The sequence below is a fragment of the Ooceraea biroi genome, chromosome 4 (genome assembly GCF_003672135.1).
Source record: "Ooceraea biroi isolate clonal line C1 chromosome 4, Obir_v5.4, whole genome shotgun sequence".
In the NCBI taxonomy this organism is placed as follows: Eukaryota; Metazoa; Arthropoda; class Insecta; order Hymenoptera; family Formicidae; genus Ooceraea; species Ooceraea biroi.
Window position 1 is genome coordinate 11684793 of NC_039509.1, and position 17299 is coordinate 11702091.

Below are 17299 nucleotides of genomic sequence, written 5' to 3' on the forward strand. Positions count from 1 at the left end.
TCTAACAAACAGTTCCGTCACAATTTTATAAGAGGATGTTACAGTCTGCACATATGTATTACGTTATCAACGTAAACAGCAAATTCAACAGAGCGAATGCTAATTTTCACAAATTGCACATTGACGATGAATACCATAACGGTTGCCGAGTTTCGTGCAACATATACCGTGTTCGAAGATGCTTTTCGAGTGATCTTTAGTAGGATTCGTCCGGATGACGAGAAATATGCCAAATGCGATCGAATTGATATTCCAGGCATGCCCGTAGGATCGTTCATCACATACGCGTGTCGCCAACAATCGGAATTAATTTCGCGGACTTAAAGGAGGTCTTCCTCTTGCGATTTTTACGCAAGTAGTGAATCGCGGAGGTCGGCTGAAAGGCGAAGAAGTCACGCTAATCTACGCGGTAACTGCCGTAATTCGATAATTGGATACGAAATTGCGAGCGAAAAACACACGTTCGCGGCTTGACTGAAATACCCGCGCGACCTTCTCCGAGACGAAAATTTGCCGTTACGTTGTCGTCGTCATCATCCTTATCCTCATCATCGTTGTCTCGCGTCCACCTGAAGTGGCCCATGGTCGACCTCGTTGTCGTACAACGGGAATATCGAAAATACGCGAAAGCTTATAAAAGACGTACACTTGCCGCCCATCAAAAGAGCATGGCTCTTATCTGCTATGCCGTTAAAAAGATTTGCACAGATGATGTGACCTCGAACGTAAAATTTTAAAAGCAACCAAGCCTGAAATCATCCCATTTTCTTGATATCTTATACCGACGTAAGAAAATAATGTACCGTGCGATGCATTAAACATCAAAACTTTTATTTGATATTTATATAATAAATTAAATTCGTTTGATTTAAAAAAGAATTACATAGATTTATGCAAAGATCTCTCTTAAAATGTATACAGAATTTTATTCTTATAAAACAATCTTTACGAAGAAAACCGGACATGGCATAATCACGTAACTTCAAGCATTAAATAAACTAAAAATAATTTTCTGTGTTTTGTCAAGCATTATCAGGTAACGTATTGCTGTGTTTCCCGATGCGCATAAGGAATCGTGTTACGTGTGGTATATCTAATGAGTAGCGTCGGTGGGGATTGATTATCGCATATATTACAATACCCGTCAAGTCTCTAGTAACAATGTGCCATCGCGCAATTTACGGGAATTGGAAAATTTACCGTCATCAGAACTATCTACGAGAGGAATCGTGCGATGTCGCGGGTGAGAATCGAGCATAGGAACAAGATAAACGTGCAAAAAAATAGATCAACGAACTGCAGCATAGTGCTACCAGTAATTTATAATGAGTTGTAAAGATAATAAGGCCACAATATTAAAAGCACAATACATTTGTCGAGATAACAAAATCAGATAACGAACAATCAACGGTTCGAACAATTATAGTCCTATAAATAATTACAGTCCCATAAATCTATTGCAGACTGTGAGTAATACACGTAATATAAAGAATGATTAATTTTCTTTTATCTAAATTTTTCGTACGATCAAATAGTTACGATGGCAAGATTAATCTAACATCACAGTATATCTTTCAAAGAGGAGATTCAAAGTATTATAATAAAAAATTGATACAGCGACACTAATCCAATAATTACTAAAAACTATCAATGATTAATTCCAGTCGATCGAGCATAATCTCGGAAGGAAGGTAATCACGTTGTTCCATACAATTACAGAAGAAAACGCGGATAGAGAGGTCAATAATCGATTGCTCGTTTCCATGCCGCATGCCTTTAACGTTGTATCTTCGACAAGCGGCAACGATTAACGCAACGTGAGAGTACAGTGTCCTACAGAGGGAAGAGGGTCAGGAAGACGATTAAGAGGCGCCAGGTCGCGGCACGTGGAGGCGATGTCACGCGCGCCTTGCTCGCTCATGCATCTCTTCATTACGATGCAGCTCGTGTGTTGCCTCTCTGTTGACCCTGTGCGACATAGTTTCGCGGTCGCATTGCTCTGTCGAAACACATCGATGCCATCACGTGCACCATGGTGAACGTAACCGCGAGGAGAGTGAGGATGGTCGATGGTGAGCAACGGGTCGCACCGATAACACCCACATCACGTGAATCGATTGTTCCGACGACAAGTGATAATACTTATTATCAAACGATGCGCTCGAGTATGGAGTCAATTTTAGAAAGATCAATCATGTTCGGAAATTTATTATTTTATATCAGATTTATCGGAAAAAATACAGGCAACATTTGATGATGAAAATGATCGTATGATTAAAATGATATTCGTCAATTCTAGGAAAATTGTTTTTAAAAGTATCGGAAAACAGATTTTCTAAAGTGTTCTTTTGTTTTTACGTAAGATTGAAGAAAACCTGACATAATTTGATGAATCAACGATATTTCTTGTTTTATGCACATAACAAATGGACAAATTAACATAAATGCAGCGTCAAAATTTACCACGACATTGTTAAGAGCATGCCCATTCGCACGTTCGATGGTCTTATCACGTCATTTACAAAAATGTGCACGTCCGTCTCAGGAAATAGTTATACCTCGCATCATAAACGCTTGCCACTGTTTAGCTGGACAATTATCGCTTTTATCTTGCGAACTTGTCGAAACCGGAATTAAGCGATTCGTTTGTCAATTCAAGAAAAGATGCAGAATGAAGTATGCAAAATAAGGTGTCGTTGAATGATCAATTCAACATGTGCTAATTGAAAAAGGCATACTATATATCGAAATTTGTATATTGCTCTCCTATCAACACACACAATTAATCGATATTAAATAAATTACGTTAATTCATCAAGTTGTAGATATTTGAACTCGTCGTGAGATAAACTACAAGCAAATTTTGCTGTCAGCTCGATTATCGAGGCCGAAATATGATTTTAAACGTTAATTTCGCACATTAGTCACTTCGCCGATCAATCTATCAATCGCGATCCGACGATGAGGCTTGATTGTTTGGTTAGTGGTGCGACAAATGTGGAATATAGACCGCAATCTCTCACCGATAACCGGGGGTAAATACCGCAAAAGGGGGGGTAATTGTACCCCATCCATTTTCCATACCTTTCCGCTACGTCGTTTGGTACTTTGCTACGCAGGTATTTGCCAGGTCATGAAGTTGGCAAATTATTTCGATGGTAACCATGATTCGTTAGTATGAATGTGTAATAAGTTTATATATAATCGAATGAAATAATGATAAAAAATTTACCTACAATTATTGCATGTTTTTTGTTTTTACGATATTGTTCTAATTAAATTGTTAAATCTTTGAATTATTTTAATATGATAATTTGTATACTTAATATAATCATAATTATTATCATTATATGTATAAAACATGGAATAGATAAAAGTTTCTTAAGAAGTCTTACTTTTATAGTAACTCAAAGTAATTTGTACACATGTACCAATATAGTATCAAATTTTTTTCATATTTTCTCACTAATGTCGTTATCTTTCTTATTCCATGTATCAAGGAAATCCATACAAGATCAAGGACACACGTCTGAAACACAGACGAATCGTGGCATTGACTTCAATATTATGAGATAGAGGATGTCTCAGCGCGTCGTGCGTCTCGATGAGGTCAATAAACCCGTGGTTGCATTACGCGCGTTATAAGTTCTATTATGCGCTCTTCATCTGTCTAAGTACCTGCATTCGATGCATTTACATGGGGTCATCGCACATTTGCCGGACAAACACATGCAATAGAATCCGACAACTGTTGCTGCATATTAGTTATTGTCGCTTTTGCCATCTGGAAATATTCAAAAATATCTGCATAACAACATGATAATGCTCCAGCACAAAAATCGCTTATCTTCCGAGAAAGCTAGAAATATTATCTTTTAGATGAATGGAACAGAAAATAACTCACAAAAGATTGTGCGAGAAACTCGGTACGTCGCGATCTCGCGAGACGAAATAAAACATAAAAATAAAATCAAACGCAGAAATAGTGTACCCGCGCGCGGCTGGGACGAAGATAAAAATCCGAGTGAAGTTTGCCTTTCGCTGGCCGCGCCTCGTATGGCAGTTCTCTGCTGATAGGAAAAGCGATCCATAAATTCCGGCGCCGCTAATGGCACCGATGCAATGTACTTTCGGTAAAAGTGGTATTTTATTGCGAACGATAACTTCTTACGGCCAGCAGTATTCGCGATCTAATGGAGACGTGGAAAATCGATCTGCAGATCAATGAAGAATAAATGGTTAGTGGATGTGAAAATATTCTGCATATACAATATTTGTAATTATTAAATAGTAACAATTAATTAATTATTGAATTCTACGAGTTTTATACACCGTACAAAACTGAGAATTTGTGTATTTTGTACATAGAAATATGTATTTCTTTACGATGTGCGTAAAATACAAAACGCACGTAGTATATCCGGTAGAAAGAAATTATTTATGCATAGAAAATGCATAACCGAGAAATATTATTTCATAGAAGATTGGACTCGGAAACGTGTAGACGCTATTTGCATAATTGCTGTAAGACTGTGAGGACTGTGCAGCTAGAGAAAAACAAAAGGAGCTCGTATTGTATAAGCATGCTATTTAACAAGTAATCAAGATACAATATCTTGTATACGACCGCGAACAATATGCGAGCAAATGAAATATTTTTCAAATTACGTAATGGCAATTGCATAATTACTGCTGTAGTTAATCATTTTGAATTTAGAAACCTGTTAGTTGAGTCTGTGGAACGCGAGAAGCAAACAGATGCTCTCTCTCTCACCTCTCTTTTTCTTTGACGTTACGCGCGCGGAACAATGATTTGCATAATGCTAATATTATAAATAAAAAAAACTTGCAAGTTGACGTGGAAAAATATTGCAGAGAATATTACAGAGGACACGAGATTGTTATAGTATGATTTACATGTTTTACGTGGAAAATAAATGCTCCTTGTAGTTTACAAATGATTCTTTAATTTTTGTTATTTGTCATTTTTCTCATCCTGTGAATCTTTTACAGAAATCCGACATGGTGGAAGAGGCGATCCGGTTTGGAGCGCGGGTTAACGGTGATAGCGGTTTCCGGGTTTCTCTTGTGCGTCGCTTTGGCGGTGGCACTCGGAATTTTGGCGGCCAACACGACATGCAACGCAACGTCCAAAAACGGTAAGAGCACTCACTTTTATGACGGCCTGCAGTGCAACACGAACCACACGTGCACGTGTGATGCGTGTCACGAGTTACTTAAAATACAGCACAGCCCGAGGAACAAAACTCTCTCTCTCTCTTCTCTCTCACCTTGATTTATGTTAAATCGAAAAGAATTTTGATTTAAATGGTTATTACGCAGCTCAAAAGTTCGAACACTTAATTAAGATAATTTTGTATAATAGACTGCAATTTTAAGACAACGTCAAAAAGGATTTGAAACGTCAATGAGCGTTGCGTTTGTGATTTACGAAAGCCTCTCAGTGTAAGGCATTCCTGCACGTTTGCAGGATCGGATCTGTATCCTGGGACGAACAAAATTCAGTTTTTAGTTTTAAAATGAGTTATTTCTCTTTCCTATATAATTAAGAACGAAAAATAAGGAATGGTAACTCGTATGTTTTCTTTTTTAATAACATTTAACATAACATCAAAATTTGCGGACAGAGAAAAAAGAGAAAGAGAAAGAAAAGATTATATTTTATTGCTTCAAATCTAAGTGGCAAAACCGACCCTGCACATGCAACAGCAAAGCATCACGCACCGACATCACGAGACATGCGTTAGTCTCGCATTGCGACAAAGACATTACTTAACATCGTCCAATTACATTAATCATTAATGCCTGGAACGAAATTGCTAGTGACAGACAAGTCATAATTTCCCGCAGCATGGCAGCAGGGAAATCTCCGTAATGGCTTATACGATACATCTTCCAACAAAAAATCAGATTCATGCCGTTTGGCATGCCTACTTCTATAATAAATCATCATACAATTTATACATTCATAGTACGAGAGTCTTATGAAAGTAAAAGCAATGTAGTAGAAATGAAACATTTTTAACGGTTTAAAATGCAAATGTTCTGAGAGAAAGTTTATGCATTCAGACAACTGGAATTTTAACTTTGTATTGTATATTTTCTGTTTTTGGAAAATCACGGATTTTGCATATTTACAATCTATAAAAATTCTCATTAGAATGTGTTAAATTTGCAATAAAAAATATTTAAAACTGAAACTGAATTTGTATTTGTGGAAAGATGTTGACAGAGATTTAAATGATATTTGAAGCATTACTGCTTGCTTTAAATAGCGTTGCACTGTATATCATTCAAATCATTTTGTCGGAATACATCGTGTATGTATGTTCACTGTGTTTTCTTTCAATATCTCGATGAGAGGTAGAATTCGTGCTTTTTAATGGCTCAGCAGACTCAACCAACAGCAATTGCGTTTACGATCAAAGGCACTCTGTAACGGTACGTGTTTGAGTCGTAAAAATTTTAACTGTACGAAAAAGAGTAAGACGCGATATTGTAGCGCCGTCATCGTAAATTTTATCCCTGTGAGAGTAGTTTATACACGTCTTATATCCAAGTACTCCACTAGATCGTTAAATAAAAAAGAGCATAATGTTGGAGCAATAATCCTGTCGTGTTACAAGAAGCGTTATTATTATATTTTTAATCAATATGCTTTTTCTTTATTACCAGCAATTACAAAATTAGAGACGCAAAGTAAAAAGAATATTTATTAAGAGAGAAAATTAATAACTAAGATATTCTTGCATATATACAGGGTGAGGCACCTAAAACAGGCCACCTGAATATCTCGGCTGTTATTGGTGATAGAAAAAAATGTGTCAGACCAAACTTGCATGGTTTCGAGGGACACATAATTTGTTCTAAATAGTTTTTATTAGGTGGACGCGTAGAGGTAATATGAAGGTCAACTTCGTTTTTTTTAATGGTATGATATGTATTTTTACGTACCATCTAGTAGAGCGTTTGAAGATGCGCACATTGATCTACGGGTCAAAATCATTCAAGGTCATTGAAGGCCAACTGCAAGGGAAAATAATTTACTTTATATTGCCTAGAGTTCTCTGCTATTAAAAATACTGTAAACTCAGAAATGAAAAAGTTCTAGCCCTTAGAAATTTTTTCTTTTTCCGCGAAGTTCTGAGTTGTTGTTATCATTATTTTTTTATATTGCCTAGAGTTCTCTGCTATTGAAAATACCGTAAACTCAGAAATGAAAAAGTTCTAGCACTTAGAAATTTTAGCCTTCAGTGACCTTGAATGATTTTGACCCGTAGATCAATGTGCGCATCTTCAAACGCTCTACTAGATGGTACGTAAAAAAACATATCACACCATTTAAAAAAACGAAGTTAACCTTCATATGACCTCTACGCGTCCACCTAATAAAAAATTATTTAGAACAAATTATGTGTCCCTCGAAATCATGCAAGTTTGGTCTGACACATTTTTTTTCTATCACCAAAACAGCCGAGATATTCAGGTGGCCTGTTTTAGGTGCCTCACCCTGTATATATAAAAGAATTATACACAAAAATATGTTAATAAGATGTCTTTATGAACAGAAATTGGGTTCATTGGACGACTTTCAGTGATGATCGGCTATGAATATGATCGCGAGATTATCGTTGAGAAAATTTATGAAGCGTCTTGAAAAAATTCGAAAAGTAGTCGTAGCTCTCTAAAAAAGTAGCGGCAAAGCTCGTGACGTGTAATTCGAAATGACGTCAATGTAAGGGCGATTCTGACGCATTATGATATTTCCAGTTGGCAAACAGTTGCTGTGAGAGAATTACTCACGCGTAATTTTCATAGCGTTTACATTACGGTGATAAGCGGTTGCACGCATAATATCGTGTCGATTTGCACCCACCCCCCGCAGCTATTATTGTGATTCCGCATGTGTGGTTTACCACACCGTTGGCGAACGTATCCTTACTGACGCATCTGGGATATTTTCGGAGAGTATTTTAAAAACCGACGGGAGATACGTTAGTCAGCGCTCGGTGGTTTTTGATGACGTTGCCTTTCCTACGCGAATTGAATGCGACTGCTCGTACAAATCAACGAGGAGAAATAATAGGAAAGAGCATCCAACAACACGTGTTGTTTACGCGAACTCGTTCAGGAGAGAAGGCTAAGAAAACTTTGTGAAATAAATGCAATTTGTTCTACGAATGCAGTTGATATTAAGAGGAAAATGACATTTTATTAATAATTTTTTCCTGTAATAGATATTTTGAAGAAAACCACAAGAAAACAAATAATTTTCCTTTGCTCGTGTGATATGCAATCGTTGTAACAAAAGTGCACAGTATAATATATAAAAGTAGTCTGAAAGAAAAGTATTGTAATATTAAATATTTGCTACGTATGCATTTTAAGTTTTGTCACAGCTTCTGTAACCTGATGCTTTGCGTTCATTGATTTGTTGCTATTACGCATTTTTTTTCGCACCCGCAACTGCACCTGCATCCGCACGAGAACAGATCCTGTTAATGTAGAGGTGCTACCATCCACAGCCGAAGCGTTAAGCGGTTCGAAAACGTCGAAAGGCATCTACACGGTGCACAAGGGTTCGGAATGCGGCGATATCTGTCTGACGCCTGGATGTGTTTCCACAGGTTAGTGAAGTATATTAAAAATTTTCATCTATAATCTATCTTCTATCGCCAGATTGCACGCGAATAATATGATGTAATATAGATTCCAATATATTTTGTTTTTAAAGAAGACTTTCGCATACAAAATGCTTATTTGATATTAACAATCTTCAAAATCGCACGAAAATTAAAATATATATTTGTATTCAGTATTTTTATATTTATTTTCAAGAAATAATTAAATTTATTTTCTATATATTTTCTTCTAATTAGGTACTTTTCTGGATAAAATTTAAGGGAAACACAAACAAATTATCATCATTTAGTAATAACGGTGCTAATATCTAGCATACAGTGACATTTAAAGATATTTTTTTTAATATTACTTTCCTCAAACATATATTACGTAGATTTATGTACTCGAAATTTTTTGTTTGTTTGTTGATCTGTATTGTACTAATATATGCAACAACAAACACGCCCGCAGCCTCACAGATACTGAAAAACATGGATCGTGATGTGGAGCCCTGTGATGACTTTTACAAATTCGCCTGCGGTGGCTTCCTCGAGTCTACCATCATTCCCGACGACAAAGTCAGCGTGAATACGTTCTCTATCATTGTGGATGCACTCGAGGAACAACTACGAACCAGTATCGAGCAGGACAGTTTGCCAAACGAGCCAAGGCCATTTAAACTCGCTAAAGAATTCTACAAAACCTGCATGAATAAAAGTAGGCAGCACGAGATAACTCTTTCGTATAAATCGTCAGACCCGAAAAACAGCAGAACAAACTTGTTTGAACATAAATTATACTACTAATTTAGCGATATCACATATAAATAAACATATTTTAACACACGGTAAATTTAGGTAAAGTGTAAGTTTAAATTAATCCGATGCAATTTTAAACTTTTAATTCTTTAAAATTTTTATAAACTTGATACTATTCAACACGTGATACCATTTTCAAAACTTTAAATTATAAATTTGTAATATTCACAATATCATAATTATTCTTCAATTATATTAATTAAATATTGAAAAGACATTTATGTAATCGATAGTATTTTATTTTTTTAGCTGTCATTGAAGAACGAGGTTTGCAACCGTTGTTGGACATTCTTAGGAAACTTGGTGGCTGGCCGGTTTTAGATGGCGAACGATGGAACGAGGGCGACTTTACTTGGAAAGATTCTGTCTATAAATTCCGCAGATTAGGCTATTCCGTCGACTACTTCATCGATTTCGGAGTCAGCGTTGATTTGAAGAACAATTCGAGGCGCTTGATTGATGTAAGTATAAATGTATAAACTAATTCTAACTGTGAAATCCAGAGCAAACGTAGGCAAAAACCATAATTTATTTAAGTATAAAATATGCAAATTGAACCGTATAAATTATTACGTTTTTTACTTTAAGCCAAATATGATATTTACAATCATAAATTTTCTGTAATGTAAATTGATAACTGTTACAGCTTGATCAAGCAGCCCTGGGTCTCTCGCGCGAGTATCTATCAAAAGGCTTCGACGAGAAAATTGTTCAAGCATATTACAGATATATGGTAGACATTGCTAAAATTCTCGGTGCTAATCCAGAACGAGCTCGCACGGAGTTGAAGGAGTCGCTCGAATTTGAAATAAAGCTCGCGAACGTAAGTCGTCTTTCGTCCATTAATCCAAATATATAACTTGATCCGTAATTGAAACAGTTTAGGGAAAAAAATTTTTTGTCTATTAAATTACAACTAAATACTTAAATGAACACTTCTATATCTATAAAATCTATATAAATTCTGTGATTGAGAGAAAAGAAAGAAAGATATTTGAATGATGCACGATCCATATAAAATTAAAGATTCGCTTGAGATTAACGTTTCGTTTTTCATTGATTAAACCAATAAACGGATAATGTGCATGCAGATCTCCTTGCCAAACGAGAAACGACGCAACGTAACCCTCCTCTACAATCCCATGACCGTAAGTGAATTGTCTGCGGCTTATCCGAGCATACCATGGTGGGAATACTTCAATACTATCCTCGCGCCGCAAGCGCAGCTTGGTCGAGACGAGATAGTTATCGTGAATGTGCCCAGCTACTTGAAGGATTTCGAACGACTCATCAGCCAGACACCCAAGAGGGTGCAGGCGAATTATGCGCTCTGGAGAGCGGCCGCTGCATCGGTCAGCTATCTCACGGATGACATACGGAAGAGGCAGCTAAAATACACGATGGAGTTGAATGGCAAAACGGAGAGAGAACCAAGGTGGAAGGAATGCGTGGACATTGTTTCTGGTAGCTTAGCAATTAGCGTGGGCTCAATGTATGTGAGGAAGTACTTCAAGGAAGACGCGAAGAAGACTGCGCTCGAAATGGTGGATGATATCAGAGAGGAGTTTACGAAGATCCTGAAGAAGGTAAGAAAGAGAAAGAGAGAAACGCTTAGACCTCAAATTCGAAGTCGCAAAGAGATTTCTCCCGGGATTAAAATCTAAGAAAATTTATCTATTTTAGAAATTAAAATAATTGAAAAATAGACATTCTAATTTTATAATCTATAAGTTGAAAGTTTTTGGACAAGAAAACATTTCTTTATCAGGACATTGAAAGCACACGTCAAAAATATTAATTATAAAAGTTCCTGGTATATACTTCGATTTTTTGGTAAATTTTTAATAAACTTATGCATATTTTTAGGTGGATTGGATGGATGAAAAAACCAGAGCAAGTGCTTTGGAAAAAGCGGCAGATATGACGTCACATATTGCCTATCCAGATGAGCTGTTGGACGACAGGAAACTCGAAGAGTTTTACAAGGGACTCGAATTGACTTCCGGTGATTACTTAGGAAGTGTCTTAAACATGACTACCTTTGGAACGAATTTCTCGTTCGGTAGACTAAGGAAGCCAGTGAACAAAACTGAATGGATAGCTCATGGAAGGCCGGCTGTCGTTAACGCGTTCTATTCGTCAATTGAAAACAGTATTCGTAAGTATCTATGTATCTATAATTAAGTAGTCTTTAATTACATTGGATATTATTTTAAAAAGTGAATCTCTTTTACTACATTTTAAAGAAGCAATATCTCTTTAATAAGAAATTATATAAATTTAGAAATGTGTATTTCTCTACACATAAAATTTATATTTCTATATTTATATTTCTATACCGGTTGAATAAAATATAGGTTGAGTAATACATATTTTATTCTCGAGGAAAGAAACATTAGAATTGTGCATTAATTTTAGCTAAGTTGTTTATTGAATATTAATTAATTTGCGTTCTGTAATTTTCCTCATAGAATTCCCCGCTGGTATTTTGCAAGGCACGTTCTTTAGCAACGATCGGCCACGTTACATGAACTACGGTGCTATCGGCTTTGTCATTGGCCATGAGATTACCCACGGCTTCGACGATCAAGGCAGACAGTTCAATAAGGAGGGTAATCTCGTGGACTGGTGGGCACCGCAGACAAAGGAGTATTATCTCAAAAGGGCCGAGTGTATAATTCACCAATATGGAAATTACACCGTAAAAGACGTTGGAATGAATGTAAGGCGAATCTTATATACTTTCCACATTTATATACCTTATCGTCATGTGAAATTCTTTTATATTTTTGGCGCGGAAATCTCAATTATGAAGAGACATTGGAAAAATACGAAAGAGATCATTCGAATCTAAATCGAGCTATATTTTACAATTTATTATTATATTATTTTTTTAATGAGATATTTTTTTAATAGGTTGCAAACACAATTAACATAATATCTCTTATTAGTCTATTTACTGCTATTTTTGCCGTATTTGCAACATAAAAGCGTATTATCGTTATACGTATAATTGCCATTTGTATCAATTTTCATTCATTACGCGTTGCAATTTTCATTCATTACACGTTGTCTATACGACATAATATTTACGCGCGATAAAGTGACGGCAATAAGTAAAGTTTCTCAACGAGGTCATACTCGTGTAAAAATATCTTTTTCTGAAGCAACAGTTAATTACTTAGAGAAATATGCGGCGAGTCATAAAACTCTGTAATCTCTCCAGAAGATTTCGTATCTTTACCATAATACTACGTAGAAAAGGGAAACATATCTTCTATTTAGAAAAATTGACATATATAAAGCAATTTATCAGCGAAATGTTCACAAGTTGTGTCCCTTGCGTAACTAAATCAATATATTATAAATGAGACGCGACAAATATATTACCCATAAACGCTTTTAATTTTTAACATGCATATAGCTGTAAATTAATATTTCATGATACATCCTAAAATCAAATCAAATTAATTTTTGTCAAACAATTAATTATAAAGTATTCTATCCATATAATATAAAACCGAACAATTATAGATATATCATATTTTGCCGATATATAACAATAATATAGATGAAAATTTTATTATGATTATATTAATAAATTTAGGAAGTGAGCACAAAATTCTATCATAATTAATATATTTCGCGTTTTATAGTTGAATGGCATAAACACCCAAGGTGAGAACATCGCCGACAACGGCGGCATAAAAGAGGCCTATTACGCGTACACGGAATGGGTCAAGCGGAACAAGCCAGAACAAAAATTGCCGGGTCTGTCCTACAGTCCGGAACAAATGTTCTGGATAAGTGCTGCCAATACTTGGTGCAGCAACTACCGACCGGAAGCAATGAAGGTGCGCATCACGACAGGATTCCACAGCCCCGGCGAGTTTCGTGTACGAGGACCGTTCTCGAACATGGAGGAGTTTTCACGCGACTTCAACTGCCCGATCGGCTCGAACATGAATCCCGAGAAAAAGTGTACCGTATGGTAGATCTCGAAAGCCAATGATGGAGTCCACTGTACGCGTTTCGCGATCGCTTTTAATCCTAGAAGTCGCCAACGTCAATTCCTCGTTATTTCTTCAAAACAATACTACCGTTTTGTAGCTTAATAATAAAGGGATCTGAATGCGTAACGTTTTCATTGATCGGTTATTGTTTACTTTTAAAAATTAGATTATTATATTATATTAAGTTTTATAAGACTAAATAATTAAGCAATCATTATGAGATTTGCGTACACGTGACTTGAGCGTGCGCTGTCGCTTCTAGGATTAATGAACGCAAAGGAATTGTTTGACCTCATATTTGCAAAATATGGAGATAACTTATTCCCTTTTTACGGTATTCTGTCGAATGACGGGCAGAAGATGCTTTATCAACGATGCCGTTTGAAAGAAAGAACTGAAGTTTTACAATAAGGCAAAGTGTACGAAGATCTAAGAAAATATTCCCTGCAGGGAACCTATAGATCCGATTTTCGATTTTAGAAGCGCGATATATATATATATATATATATATATATATATATATATATTATATTACGCGTATTATGCATCATTTTTCGTAAAGAATTTTTATAAGAGAAACCACATGCCAGGACACGCGCAAGTATAAATAGAAAGGAAATGAACTAACGACAGATTCGAAAGGATTAATTAGTTCCACTTGTATGAAGTTTATGGTTTAACTATCTTTAATGTACGGGGCATAGTGAGGAATTTCTGTGCCAATATGTCAAAAATTTTAGATAATTCCATGACGGAGTTGACTCGCAACATTAAGCTAAATTATCTAACTGTTTCTAGTTAAGAATACATTTGCGTGATTAATGCAAGAGAAAAATGTTGATAGCTTCGTTAAAAACCCGCTTTTCATTCTTTCTTATTGTTGACAGCTTTGTTAAGTCTCGCTTTTTAGAATAAATCTTTAAGTATTCTGTTGGATATGGAATAGTAAATAGTATACGCTATACATATTATACATAAGATAATTCGTAAGGCTGGAAGTTTCAACAGCGAAAGAATTACAAATATTTTTCGAGAAATTTGATGCTTTTTATAAAAAAAAGATTTTAACGAGAATCGTTGCTTGTCGCAACTATTTTACGTTAGGTATTATTTAGTAGTATTATGAGAAATATTCCGAAGCACAAATTAAATTCTTGTTAAAACGTTTGTAATTAAATAAACCTAAAAAGATCACATCTTCTTCGTCAAAAGTTAATTGCAACATTGCAGCATTAATTAATATTAAATGAATTAAAACTTGCGTTTCTGTTTAAATTCTCCAACATGAGCATGCTTGTTACCGATCTCCGATTTTCTACGAATCGCGTTTCGTACGTACGTATATACGTCTAGTTGTACGTTGTCAGCGTGTCGTATACCGATGTTTTAATGCGATTTCGCTATTTATCAATTGTGCCGGGCTACTCTCGGACAAAGTAGTCGTAGAGTTACCGTTTCGAAGTACTTAGGGCAACTTGTTACAAGTATTACTGCGATTGAATTACGATGTTCGCGCTCGATTACCCGCATATTAACTCCATATTCTTTGCATCCGTATGTATGCATAGAGCATTTTTATTTTTACGCCACGTCCCTTCCTCCCCTAGATATATATTGCATTTTGCAGTTCTCGTATTTATTATTACACGACAACAGTTAGATCATGTGTACCATAAGTTTAAATGAAAAAGAAGATAAGGAACGTATGTATCTCATAAGGTATTTGTTGAATGTAAAAGTTTAATACAGAAAAATCTCATATAAATATACATATCGAACTGTATTTTATGCATATCCTAGAAAGGTACCGATATGTACAATGTGATGAAATAAATCGTTGGTAATGTCGGCTTATTAGTACTGATATATGTCAATTACCGACCAACATATTTTAATAATTACTTTAATAATTATTTTAAACATATTTTAAATAATTTTTGTATTATATATGTTCGTGTTTAAACATTGAATAGTATTTTAAATAAAACCGTGTTGAAAACGTTGATCGGTATAATTGTGTGCGATATATCGAATAACATATCGTTAATAAATTGATATTACCTAACGATTCATTTCACTTCGCTGTACATATGCATGACCCTTTGTTACAATATATCGACAATTTTCCCAATAAATTTAACACACAAAGTTCACTTGACCAACAATAATTTGCTAAATTTATAAATGGACGGATGTTGTGCGTCAATTTGTGCGTACAGAAAATGGCACTCGCAAATGCTACAAAATCGAATATTTAATAATGCTATCACTCACCTGAATTGTAGATTGATCGTGAGACGTTCGCCGATTTTTGTCTCGTAGTCTCATTCGCACTTGCACTTTGCACGACGTTTTGATCGTCACCAGGAACTCTCGCGGTCTGCATGCTCCAATGATTCTTCCGATGTCGTATCGCACTATAACATCCGCTTGAAATAACGCGAATCACACCGTAATCGCGATCGTTCTTATTTCCGCGCGCTCATAATTGCACTGATCGAGCAACGTTGAATTCGATACTACCGCCATTAGTTCTACGCGCGGTACATTTTCAAACGAGCTGAGAATTTAAGCAATGCATGGCGGCAACTTCACGCCAGAGCCCGAACTTTACGTCGCGAATCGATCGTCAATTGTCGAGTATTTTTCGAAGATACTTTATACAAAGGCACACTTATCGTCGCACTCACCATTTAGCACCACGTTTGACCACTGCCAATATTTATATCTCGCGCGGCGCATACTTTGAAACGAGCAAAACCCGCGAAATCAGACGTGACGACGCGCGACGACGCGGCAGGATGACCGAGTACGTGATGGAACGACGCAACGCGATGTCGCGGAATGACACGCGGCAACTTCAGGCCAATGCGCGAACTTTAATGACGCGAAATTATCAGTTGCTAATTGCTTTGAAAAACTAATTTGCATCAATGCGCACTTATTATTGTTACACTTACCGGCCGGCTCTACATTCAATACTCCTTATGTTTCCTTCACGTGCCGTACGCTTTCCGACAAGTAGAAAACGCGGAACGCGATGCGCCAACATGACTGACTGCCGTCGAACGACGCGACAGCGCTGAACATGCGCGGCAACTTCGCGCCAATATCAGAACTCGATGAATTACACATCGTATTGTCATTTGTCTCTAAACAAATAAATAAAAAACAATAACGTGAGATATGAAGATATAAAAAAAAACTAATACTCTTAAAGGTGATAGTTTCCATGTCACACGCGATGTCTCGCTTTCCCGTAACTCGGCGGCAGCCTCTCTCTTTCTAACTAATGGAGGAGATAAGATAATGCGCGGTCCAGTAGTATATTATGGTCTATGATGCGCTTATTGTTCGATTTACATTTGATATTCCTGACGTTCGCTTCACGCGGCACGTATACTTTCAAACGAACAAAAACCGCGGGACGCGACGCGGCACTGCGGAACGTGCGATGCGTGAAAATAGCTGAAACCGCGAATCTAAATGATGCGCGGCAACTTCACGTCGATAACTGTATTTCTACACGAATTACACTATAAAATTGCGGTAACAATTTTGCATCAATATTCGAATCGGCGAATAGCATATTATTTGTAATATAAATGCGATTTACTTGCACTGACTTAAAAACATTTAATAAAAAGTTTAATCTTAGTTTTTAATAAAAATTAAAAAATATGCCGCGCATATTTGTCGTTGCACTGTCTGATATTATCTATAATTTCCACTGTTATGAAAAATCGTTTGCTTTCACTCGTGAATTCACGATTTAACGATCACTTTTTGCAATTGTCATTTAAATAAAACATAAATTCCATTTAA

At 36.2% G+C, this 17299-nt stretch overlaps 1 protein-coding gene across 3 annotated transcripts in view; it reads left to right on the top strand.

The window, feature by feature from the left end:
* Positions 1–15331, top strand: part of LOC105284357 (neprilysin-2) — a 30085-nt gene extending 14754 nt beyond the window's left edge. The window contains exons 2-10 of one of the 3 annotated variants that reach the window (XM_011347766.3): positions 5014–5159; positions 8514–8648; positions 9115–9360; positions 9711–9922; positions 10108–10284; positions 10553–11047; positions 11328–11619; positions 11933–12183; positions 13118–15329. In XM_011347766.3, the coding sequence (XP_011346068.1) occupies positions 5014–5159; positions 8514–8648; positions 9115–9360; positions 9711–9922; positions 10108–10284; positions 10553–11047; positions 11328–11619; positions 11933–12183; positions 13118–13456 (2293 nt within the window). In that variant the 3' untranslated portion in view covers positions 13457–15329. Of the gene's footprint in view, positions 1–5013; positions 5160–8513; positions 8649–9114; positions 9361–9710; positions 9923–10107; positions 10285–10552; positions 11048–11327; positions 11620–11932; positions 12184–13117 lie in introns of all 3 variants that reach the window. The other 2 variants (XM_011347767.3, XM_011347768.3) reach the window with 2 other exon arrangements.
* The last annotated feature ends 1968 nt before the right edge of the window (positions 15332–17299 follow it).